Genomic DNA, 12,558 nt, shown 5'->3' on the forward strand with positions numbered 1-12,558 from the left:
GGGGGCAGGACTAGAGGTGGGTGGATCCAGAATTTCCTGCCACTGACAGTGTGCAGGTTTACCAGCACGGTTCCACCCCCCAGCCATTTTCAAAAAGTCTGGATTGGGGGCGGAATATCTACCTGCCCACAAGTGGCTGCTAGCCAATAGAGGTAATTAAGGGGCCTGTTATTATTTTTCCAGTTGGCAGGCGGGTCCCCTGTCGTGGCCGAAACACGGCCAGTGAGAGGAGGCGGCCTCCTGGCGGGTAGACTGGGAGGCCAGCGCTCCAGTGAGCTTTTTAAACTGCTCCCCCGCCCCCCCCCCCCCCCCACCCCGTAGCTGTCATACCACAATGGTCACAGCTGTAGCCCACAGGCCATGCTGTGGAGGGGTGGGGTTACCCCTCAATGAGAACAGCCTGGCAGCTGTGGCTTCTTTCCATTTTTATATTTTTTTTAAATGTTCAGAGGGCGCGTCCCGAGATGAGATGCAAATAATGGTCTGGCAAATGGTCAGTTCGGCAACAACTGGGTTTTTTGCAGGACTATTAATTTCACTAGGATCATGGAAAGCCATAAAGGCCGACGCCCCAGTGCCGTTCTGAGCGAGTGCTGCATTGTCAGGGATACTGTCTCATGGATGAGGCATTAACTGAGACTCTGTCTCTCTCTGGTCAGGTGGATGTTGAGCCCATGGCCTTGTTCAAAGAAGAGCAGTGAATTCTCCTAGTGCCTTTACTAACATTCTGCTATCAACCAGCACCCCCAAAAATCACATTGCGAAATCATTCAGCTCATTGCTGGTCAAGAATCATTCTGCATTAACCTGCAAAACAACACTTCCTACACTCCAAAGGTGAAGAACTTTGAAATGTTTTAATGTGATACAGTGCTATATAAATAGGGTATTATTAACTATGATTTAACTAAAAGAAGTCATTGAAATATATGAAGAAATAAAGAAAAAATAACAAAAGATACAATTTGCTAAAATTACACAAGGGGCCTATAAAGGCACCATCACTGGGGATTATAATAACATTACCCCCAGCACCACCCCCACTGCTTGGCTGATGTGGACAATAACTATATTGTCATGAAGACCCCACCTGCCAAGAATGAGGCATATTAATTTTGTCATATGAACATTGATTTTAAACTGTTGCTGGAGTGAAGAAATGACTTGTTTAAAGAGATCAGCAGCGGCTGGAAAATATTTGCATACTAAGAGACAGTGTCTGGAGACAAAAGAACGGCTCCCTGATCCAATTAACCCAAATGGATTTTGATCACCAGACATTGAATGTGTAAGAAATCCAGCATTCCAGGGTGTCTGCTAAGATGGAGAATCCACAAACGCAGGAGTTTGTTAAAACAGCTAGTCAGACGACTAACCTGCTGGCCCAGGTTTTGTTTGAACTGCTCACAGTACAGTTTGGGAGACTGCAACCGAACTTGGAAGAAGAGAGCCTCTCTCCTGGCTGGCTCTCTGTCTCTCACAAATCTTCGGTTCAACTGAAGTCACTTAAACCTCAGAAGAGAAAATGCTCTTACATCGAAACATGTTTTAAAGCGTGCACAGGGCCCAAACGAAACGGCAAGACTTACTGGCAATCAAAGACTTTACATCAAACTCAAAGGACCGTAAATAAATCCCAGCTAATGCCTCAAACTTTTCCCCTTTTTTCTTTCTACTTTTCTGTCTCTGTCTGCGTGTCTGTTTATCGTGTATGCATGCTAGCGTAGTCGAGCCACAAATTCATTAACCGAATTAGAATTTAAGGTTAATAAACTTCCACCTTTCTTGTTTAAATCTAAGCAAACCTGTCTGGTTGATTTCTTTGCCTTACAATTGGAGAACAGTGAACAAGGATTCACTGAGGGGAAGCTAAAATCATGGTGTTTCTAAAATTAAACACTGTTGCAGTTAAACCAGGCAAAGGCTGAGAGGGAATCCCTGGACCCCTTTCTCACCTGGTCGTAACAATATCTTTAAACCGTGTTCCATTCTTCATCACATCACTGCATCCTAAAGGTTTTATTTACCTCTGCAAAGTGGTTCAGTTTCATTCCAGTATGGCTCCCTGATGTCAATGCACTCGATAACAGATGATCCATGTTCCATAGTGTAACCTGGATCACATATGAACTCCACCACTGACCCTACACTGTAGGAAGGATTGGTTGCTGTGAAATTCCCGTTCTGCATGTATGGCTCGAAGCAGTGTCCACGCTCAAAGGCTGAGGAGAGGCAAGAGATGTCTTACTTGATGTTGAAAAAAGAAAGCAACAAATACTGAAAATCTGAAATAAAAGCATAGAAAACGAAGGAACTTGCATCTCTATAGCTCCTTTCATGACGTTAGAATGTACCAAAGTGTTTTACAGCCAATAAAGTACTTTTGAACTGAAGTCGTTGTTTAATCGTAGGAAATGTGACAGCCAATTTGCGCACAGCAAGCTCCCACAAACAGCAATGAGATGACCGCCATATAATCAGGTTTTTAGTGATGTTGGTTGAGGGATAAATGTTAGCCAGGATATCTGAGACGAAGCTAGAAATACACAGCAGGCTCGTCAGCATCTGACAAGGGGAACTGGTTTGCAGGCTGGTAGATCTATTTACTACTTCCTCATGACTATAAATTGTGTCACCTGTCGCTCAGTGGGTAGTACTCTTGCCTATGAATGAGGAAGGTTGTGAGTTCAAGTCCTACTCCAGAGGACTTGAGTACAAAATCTAGGATGTTGCTCCAGTGCAGGAGTGCTGCACAGTCAGAGGTGCCATCTTTTGGGAGAGACATTAAACTGAGGCCCTGTCCGTGCTCTCTCAAGTGCATGTAAGTGGTTCCATGTCTTGAAGAAGAGCAGAGGAGTTCTCCCTGGTGTTCTGGCCAATATTTATCCCTCAATCAACATCAGTAAAGCAGAATATCTGGTCATCATCTCATTGCTGATGGTGGAAGCTTGCTGTGCACAAATTGGCTGCCAAATTTTCTACGTTATAACAATAACTACAATTTTATTGGCTGTAAAGTGCTTTGGGATGTTCCATGCTCATGAAAGATGCTATATAAATACAAGTCTTTTTTTTTCTTTGTCACATTGCTGTTTGAGGGAGCTTACTGTGCGTAAACTGGTGGCTTGTTTCCTACATTATAAAATTGAATACATGTCAAAAGTACTTCATTGGCTGCAAAGTGCCTTGGGACGTGCTGAGGAGATGAAAGGTGCTGTATCATCCAAGTCTCTCTTTAGAGCCATACCTGACTCTTCACTTTTGCTTCTTCCTTTGTTTCTTTGTTTCATTCAGTTCTCTATAGGGACTCGCTTATCGGTCAAAGAGTTTACATGAACCTGTCTTTTCCCTTTTTGCAAGTTGCTGTGTATTTCCAGCATTTACTCTTTGTATTTTATCTAAATGTATAAGGGCTGATGTTGCCAATGCATGCAACTAGTCAGGATTGCAGTTTCTGAAATTGCAATACGGTATTTTCCAGCGCTGACCTTTGTAATGAGCACAGTGTAACATGTCTCATTGATGACTACAAAATGTTCAGTCCATTAAAATCAATGGAAGCTCTATTCTGGAAGTGTTAAGTCACAAACGTTATCCTATTATCTTTTCAACTATTGAAAAATTGCATAGAATTTAAAGCTGAGAAATAGGCCATTTGGCCCAACTAGTAACTTCTAGTGTTTATGTTCCACATAAGCCTCCTCTCACCCCTCTTCATCTAACCCTATCTGCATATCCTTCTATTCCTTTCTCCCTCATGGACTTATCTAACTTCACCTTTTATACATCTATGTTATTCGCCTCAATTATTTCATGTGGTAGCAAGTTCCATATTCTAAGCACCCTTTGGGTAAAGACGTTTCTCTTGAATTTGTTGTTGGATTTACTAGTGACTGTCTTATATTTATGGAGCCTAGTTCTGGCCTCACCCACAAGTGGAAGCATCTTCTTTATGTCCACCCTATCAAACCCCTTCATAATTTTAAAGACCTCTATTAATTCAACCTTTAGCAATCTCTTTTCTCCAGAGAAAAGAACACCAGCCTGTTCAGACTTTATTGATAGTAATAATCTCTCAGTTCTGGTATCACCCTTTGTAAATCTTTTTGTACCTTATCCAGTGCCTCTATATCCTCTTTGTAATACATAGACCAGAACTGTACACAGTGCTCCAATGTTGTCTAACCAACTTCAGCTATATAAAGTAAAAGCAAAATACTGCAGATGCTGGAAATCTGAAACACAAACAAGAAATGATGGAAATACTCAGCAGGTCTGGCAGCAGCTGTGGAGAGAGAGGCAGAGTTAATGTTTCAGGTCAGTGATTTCTGATGAAGGGTCACTGACCTGAAACATTAACTCTGCCTCTCTCTCCACAGCTGCTGCCAGACCTGCTGAGTATTTCCATCATTTCTTGTTTGTGTTTCAGCTATATAAAGCCCTGGTTAGACCACACCTGGATTACTATGAGCAGTTCTGGGCACTACACCTTAGGAAGGATATATTGGCCTTGGAGGAGAGTGAGTGTAGGTTTGTTACATTGATGCCTGGACTCCAAGGGTTAAGCTACGAAGAGATATTAAACCAGCTAGGGTTGTATTCTCTGGAATATAGAAGATTAAGGGGTGATTTGATTGAAGTTTTCAAGATGTTAAGAGGAACAGATTGGGAGAAACTATTTCTGCTGGTTGGGGAGTCTAGGACGAGGGGGCATAGTCAATAAATTAGAACCAGATCTTTCAGGAGTGAAATGAGGAAACACTTCGACACACAAAGGGAGGTAGAAGTTTGGAAATCTCTTCTGCAAATGGCAATTGGTGCTAGATCAATTCTTAATTTTAAATCCAAGATTGATAGATTTTTGTTAGCCATACATATTAAGGGATATGGGGCAAAGGCGGGTATATGGAGTTAGGTTGTAGATCAGCCATGATCTCATTGAATGGTGGAACAGGCTCACGGGGCTAAATGGCCTAAGTTTCTATGTTCAAGGTTCTATACACGTTTAGTATGGCATCTCTGGTTTTCAGTTCTATTCCTCTAGAAATGAACCCTAGGGCTTTTGTTTGTACAATTTCTGGCATAATTTTATTTTTACATTATACTGTTTAAATATCTACAGTAACTCAGCAGAAGATTAAAAGAGCCAATCTTGATCCCACTGAAAATCAATCCTTATCGTCACTTCCATTTTCTTTGCTTTGTCACAGGATCTCACCATTTCCTCTGCTATCAACTTGAAGGCTGGTTTCAAATGCATTAGTTTTATTGCTTGAAGAAGCAGTGTCACCATTGTAATGTCCTCACCTGGAGTATGCTCACATTGACATGCCTGGGCTGGCTTTGAATCCTGGTCCCTTGTGCTACAAAACTGGGTAGAACATCTACTCCTGTCCCCTCTTTCCAGTTGCAGTGAATGGGAGGAAAAAAGATTCTGTCCATACACTGGACTCCTTTCCTATCTCATGACTGTAGGGTGTGAAATGGAAAGGTTATTTGTACCTTCATATCGAATGTTGAACCCGCCCGCTGTCTTAGTTTCATCGGAGGTGAATTCAATCCTGACAAAGTGCTTATTGCTGATCAAACCTTCCAGAGGGAAGTACTCATTCTTTAAAGAATCATATATAGCTGATGAGGAGGCACCCTCTCCGCTGTGGATGATCAGTCTAATCAATAAAGGAGAAAATTGATTAAAGGTTACAAAGTATTTACCGCACAGAAAAGACCATTCTGCGCAACAGGTCCTTCCCAGTGTTTATGTTCCACATAAAGAGGCTTAGCCTCCTCTATTCCTTCTCCCTCATGTACTTATCTAGCTTTGCTTTGAATACATCTATGATATTCATCTCAATTATTCCCAGTGGTAGCGAGTTCCACATTCTAAACACTCCCTGGATAAAGAAGTTTCTCCTGAATTCCCTATCGGATTTATTAGTGACTATCTTATATTTATGACCCTTAGTTCCAGTCTAGCTTGCAGTGGAAACATCTTCTCTACATCTACTCTGTCAAACCATTTCATAACTTTGAAGAACTCTATCAGGCCACCCTTCAACCTTCTCTGTTCAATCTTTGATAGGTATAACCTCTCAGCTTTGGTATAATTCTAGTAAATCTTTTTTGCACCTTCTCCAATGCCTCTCTATTTTTTTTATAATATGGAGACCAGAACTGCAGAGTACTTCAGGTGTAGTCTAACCAAGATTCTATAACAGGTTTAACAGCCTTTCAATTCTCAGCTTTTCAACTCTACCACCTAGAAATGAACCCCAGTGCTTTGTTTGCTCTTTTTATGGCCTTATTAATTTGCATCACTACTTTTAATGATCTCTGCATCTGTACCCCCAGATCCCTCTGTTCCTCTGCCCCACTCAGACACTATTTTCTAAGGAGCCGGTGGCCTCCTTCCTCTTCCAAAAAGCGTTACCTCGCATTTATCGAAATTGAAGTTCGTTTGCCAATTGCACGCCCATTCTGGAATTTTATAAATGTCTTCCTGTATTTTCTCACAGCCCTCCTCTGTATTAACTTTACCCCCAATTTACTGTCATCTGCAAACTTTGAAATTGTACTTGTGATTCCTGAGTCTAACTCGTTTATGTGAATGGTGAACAACAATGGTCCCAGCACTGACCCTTGTGGAACATCACCTCCCATCATTTGCCAATCTGAGTAACGACTTTTAAACCTCTACTCTCAGCTTTCTGTTTTGTAGCCAGCTTGCTATGCATTCTGCTACATAGTCATGACTCTACTATGCAGTACGTTACTGAAGGCATTTTAGAAATCCAAATATATTATGTCTACATTACCCTTATCTACCCTTCTGTTACTTTATCAAACAATTCTATAAGGTTGGTCAAGAATGACCTTCCCTTTTGGAAAATGTGCTGACTACTCTTTATTATATTTTCAGTTTCTAGATATTTTTCCATGACATCTTTGATTAAAGACTCCATTAGCCTTCCTAACACCAATGCGAAGCTAATTGGTCTATAGTTCTGTGGGCTTGTTCTAGCTCCCATTTTATATATAGGAATCACATTAGCGGTCCACCAGTCCTCTGGTACTATTCCCTTTTCTAATGAATTTTTATATGCATGCAATAGTGCTTCTGCTATCTCTTCCCTAACTTCTTTTAATGGATGTGGATGTAATCACCAGGGGTTTTATCCTCTCTAAGTTTGATTAGTTTATCAATTATCTCCTTCCTTTCTATCTTAAATGTCTTTATATCTTTTTAATCTCACCTTCTAATGTCATGCCCAGATGTTAATTTCTCTGGTAAATACTGAGGCAAAGTAATTATTTAATATTTCCGCCATTTTGCTGTCATTATCTGTGAGTTTATTGTATGCATTCCTTAGTGGCCCTATCTTGATCTTTATTTTGTTATTTATGTGTCTGTCGAACCCTTCACTATTTCAACTCAGTCAGCCACTCAGTAACATCCAGTCAAGCAATACACTGAAGCTCCCAATATAAGGTATTATGGAATGGCAGGAGAAAGGCTCAGATATGTGACTCCCCCAAATGAATGCCATATTTTCTTCTGTTTCCTAATCTTAGTGTAAAGTACCTGTGTATAAACCAGGGTGCAATATAGGTAGAAAGTACTAATGGATTATTCATCCATGTCTGACTTTACTCTGAGAATTGCTTAATATTGAAAAAAAAATTGCATCATGGAAGTTAGTAGAATAAAACAGCTTTTTTTGTTTGTTAGGGCCTAGTTAAAGGCCATTCACAAGAACCTCCTGCAGAAATACACTGGGAGGAGGGTGAGATATGAACCAAACGCCAGTATTGAACTCCAGGTTGTTTCTGATATTGCTTAGCTGAGTAGAAAAGCCAGCTTACTTTTGTGCTGTTTTAAAGCCTTCCACCAGGCTCTTAGAATGATGGACACTTGTGGTTCACATCATCTGTTGTGTATCTTTGGTCATCTTGACACCATCTCTTGTTGGGGGCAGGGATATGCTCCCACGTTAATAAGCTCCTGATATTTCTTCATTGCACAGATTGCTAGGACAAAGACAACCTTGCCCATGAAATGCACTTTCCTACCTTGGCGTTCAGCCAACTTGCAAATATATTGCGTTCTGCACAGAGAGGATTCACAAAGTGTTCATTACTTTTTATAAACTGGTTGTGTGGCTCATTAGCTGCTTAAGAATTGTGAAAGGATCACTGCTACAGTTGTATCATGTGTAATTTTTGCCAAATTCTGCCAACTAGGTCACGCTAGATGAAATTGCCTGTTTAAATATTGCAAACATTTGCCATTTTGTGAGTGGGCCTTAATATTAAAAAAAAAGTGATGAATGCTTTTATGTAAAGACACCAAGTATAGTCCAAATTGAGTTCAACTATGTAGAGATCTTGACCAGAGGGAAGACGCCCTGCACATCATCCCAACATTACCCAAGAGAGGATGTCTGCTCTCTGTGCAGTTATGTCTCCACCCTCCGGGCAGCCTCAGATTGGCAATCTTGTCTGCCCAGAGAAACTTAAATAGTATTGATTAAGAAACATAGAAAGATTTGTGGCACAGAAGGAGGCCATTTGGCTTGGGATTGATACTGAAGACCATTTTTATACTGCTGCAGCTACCAGAGAGTTGAATAAATTTGTCAAACAATTCATGTTGGCAGCAATAACATGAATGGAGAATGGAGAAGGATGATATAGGTGTAGAGATCAGGGAGGGAGATTGTGATATACTTGAACAAATTAGCATTGAAAGGGAGGAGGTATTAGCAGTTTTAGTGGCTTAAAAGTGGATAAATCCCCAGGCCCAGATGAGATGTATCCCAGGCTGTTATGTGAGGCAAGGGAGGAGATAGCGGGGGCTCTGACACAAAATTTCAACTCCTCTCAGGCTACAGGAGAGGTGCCAGAGGACTGGCGGACAGCGAATGTGGTACCATTATTTAAGAAGGGTAGTAGGGATAAACCAGGTAATTACAGGCCAGTGAGTCTAACATCAGTGGTAGGGAAACTTGGAAAAAATTCTGACAGATAGGATTAATCTCCAGTTGGAGAGGCAGGGATTAATCAAGGATCGTCAGCATGACTTTATCAGGGGGAGATCATGTCTAACAAACTTGATTGAATTTTGTGAGGAGGTGACTAGATGTGTAGATGAGGGTAAAGCAGTTGATGTAGTCTATATGGACTTCAGTAAGGCTTTTGATAAGGTCCCGCATGGGAGATTGGTTAAGAAGGTAAGAGCCCCTGGGATCCAGGGCAATTTGGCAAATTGGATCCAAAATTGGCTTGAGACAGAGGGTGATGGTCGAGGGCTGTTATTGCGATTGGAAGCCTGTGACCAGTGGTGTACTGCAGGGATCTGAGCTGGGACCCTTGCTGTTTGTACATTAATGATTTAGACGTGAATATAGGAGGTATGATCAGTAAGTTCGCAGATAACACGAAAATTGGTGGTGTCGTAAATAGTGAGGAGGAAAGCCTCAGATTACAGGACGATATAGATGGGCTGGTAAGATGGGCAGAGCAGTGGCAAATGGAATTTAATCCTGAGAAGTGTGAGGTGATGCATTTTGGGAGGACTAACAAGGCAAGGGAATATACAATGGATGGTAGGACCCTAGGAAGTACATAGGGTTAGAGGGTCCATGGATCACTGAAGGCAGCAGCACAGGTAGATAAGGTGGTTAGGAAGGCATATGGGATACATGCCTTTATTAGCCAAGGCATAGAATATAAGAGCAGGGAAGTCATGATGGAGCTGTCTAAAACATAAGTTGGGCCACAGCTGGAGTACTGTGTACAGTTCTGGTCACCACACTATAGGAAGGATGTGATTGCACTAGAGAGGGTACAGAGGAGATTCACCAGGATGTTGCCTGGGCTGGAGCATTTCAGCCAAGAAGAGAGACTGGATAGGCTAGAGTTGTAATAAAAACAAGAAATGCTGGAAATACTCAGCAGGTCTGGCAGCATCTGTGGAGAGAGATGCAGAGTTAACGTTTCAGGTCAGTGACCCTTGTTCAGCACCTTCTTCAGGGTTGAGTATGGTATTTCCAGCATTTCTTGTTTTTATTTCAGATTTCCAGCATCTACAGTATTTTGCTTTTATTTTAGGCTAGGGTTGTTTTCCTTAGAGCAGAGAAGGCTGAGGAGGGACCTGATTGAGGTATACAAAATTATGAGGCGCATAGATAGGGTAGATAGGAAGAAACTTTTTCCCTTAGCGGAGGTGTCAATAACTAAGGGGCATTTTTAAGTTAAGGGGCAGGAGGTTTAGATGGAATTTGAGGAAAACATTTTTCACCCAGAGGGTGGTTGGAATCTGGAACACACTGCCTGAAGAGGTGGTAGAGGCAGGAACCCTCACAACATTTAAGAAGTATTTAGATGAGCACTTGAAATGCCATCACATACAAGGCTATGGGCCAAGTGCTGGAAAATGGGATTCAAATAGATAGGTGCTTGATGGCCAGCATGGACACAATGGGCCGAAGGGCCTGTTTCTGTGCTGTATAATTCTATATCTCTATGAATGGATGCCATATTGGGAAAACAGTTAGACTTGTTCAGTGAAAGGTCTAATGACTAGCTCATGGAGTTTTAGTCAGCTGTTCTCATTCCTCTGAATTATGTTGAATAAAGATGCATTCCAGATACTGCCTTTAATTTTTGTGCATATGTGTCTGAGGTGGGGGAATTGGTTAGTTCAGGTTCTTAAATTGGTAAGGCTGGCGGTAACCCAAACTCTTCATTAACAGAGAAGTATGAATATTAGATCGCTGTGTAAGAGACCCGACTGTGTAATGCTGCCGGAACTTGTATTGTCAAGCTAGTAAGATATAAATGAGATATGAATGAGAGAATCCACAGTGAAATTAAATGAAAATTTCAAGTGCTTTATATGGTAAGAGCATCTGTTTCAACTGACAAAGTGCAAACATTTCCTTGTAGTTGGTTGTGGTACATTACAAAGCTATTTGTAGCTTGAAGCCCCAGTGGATAATTCCTGCGCACCCACCCTTTAAATGCAGTCTGACAACACTGCACAGATGGGCAGGAGAAAACTACAAGGAGAATTCACTGGAACCTCCCAAGCACCAACAGCTTGGTACCATCTTTAGCAATGTTATGCAAGCGGAGACTGGCAACAGTTCAATATTCACTGAGCATGAGCCAGTTGCTGCATGTGGTCGGTATATTCATTGGCAGGAGCTCTTCCTGGATTTGGCCCTGAAAAATTAGATTGACAGGGTCAAAATTATGACGTATTCCTGTCAGTCAGAGTATCATAGAGCACAGAGGGAGGCCACTCCCTCTGCCATGCCTGTGCTAGCTCTTTGAAAGAGCTATCTAATTAGTCCCACTCTTCTGCTCCTTCCCCTTCGCTCTGCAAATGTTTTCTTTCCAAGTATTTATTCAATTCCCTTTTGAAAGTTATTATTGAATCTACTTCCACCACCCTTTTGGGCAGTGTATTCCAGATCACAACAACTCGCTACGTAAAGGAATTTCTCATCTCCTCTCTGTTCCTTTTGCCAATTATCTTAAATCGGTGTCCTCTCATCACTCATCCACCCACCAGCAGAAACAGTTTTTTTTTACTTACTTTATCAAAACCCCTCACAATTTTGAACAACTCTATTTAATCTTCCATTAACTGTGTCTCCTCTAAGGAGAACAACCCCAGCTTCTCTAGTCTCTTTACATAACTGAAGACCTTCATCTTTGGTTTCCTTATCGCAAATCTCCTCTGCACCCTCATCAAGCCCTTAAGATGTTGTTAGCTAGAGGACTTTATTTTGTTGATCCCAGTTCCTAGAGAACAATATTGAAATTTTCAAACTGCAGGAAAAGCGGTCAAATATATTAGTTCTAAAAATAATAAAATGGAAGTTAAAATACAAAATACAAAAAAGAAGGTCTGGAGGAGAAAAGAGACAACAGGATAAACACAAGTGAAAGATTTACATGGCTTTATTCCTATGCAAACATTTGTTTCTGTGCTTTTTTAAGCTGTTTAAGGTTAATGATACAGTAATGAAATTATTTCTGATGTTTAAATTGCTCCATTGTTATATTTCTCATGTTACTTTTCATGATCCCTTCCTAACAGCACTTTAACTGTATCTACACCAGATGGACTGCAGCAGTTCAAGAAGGCAACTCACCACCACCTTCAAGGGCAATTAGGGGTGAGCAACAAATGCTGACATCCCATGAAAGAATTTTCAAAAAAACTTTAAAACTGCTTTACCAGATTTCCTGGACCTGCCAGCTATAAAAGACTTCAGAAATTTCCATGGTGCTTCAATTCTGGTCTCTTGGACATCCCTGATTTTCTTCAGACCACCATTAGTGGTCGTGTCTTCAGCTGCCTAGGTCCTAAGCTCTGGAATTTCCTCCCTAAACCTCTCCACCTTTCTACCCATCGCTACTCCTTTAAGACGCTCCTTAAAACCTACATCTTTGATCAACCTGTCCTAATATTGCCTTCCATGGCTCGGAGTCAAACTTTGTTTGATGAAGTTCCTGTTAAATGACTTGGGACGTTTTACTCAGTCA

The 12,558-nt window shown here is 41.3% G+C and overlaps 1 protein-coding gene across 1 annotated transcript in view; it reads right to left on the reverse strand.

Moving 5' to 3' along the window:
* LOC137382900 (seizure 6-like protein) overlaps positions 1–12,558 on the reverse strand; it is a 145,080-nt gene that overhangs the window by 76,150 nt on the left and 56,372 nt on the right. Inside the window, exons 7-8 of the mRNA XM_068055478.1 lie at positions 5,503–5,669; positions 2,028–2,222 (exon numbers count right to left, since the gene is read on the reverse strand). Coding sequence (XP_067911579.1) covers positions 2,028–2,222; positions 5,503–5,669 — 362 coding nt within the window. The remainder of the gene's footprint in view (positions 1–2,027; positions 2,223–5,502; positions 5,670–12,558) is intronic.

This window comes from Heterodontus francisci, chromosome 23 (genome assembly GCF_036365525.1).
Source record: "Heterodontus francisci isolate sHetFra1 chromosome 23, sHetFra1.hap1, whole genome shotgun sequence".
Lineage (NCBI taxonomy): Eukaryota > Metazoa > Chordata > Chondrichthyes > Heterodontiformes > Heterodontidae > Heterodontus > Heterodontus francisci.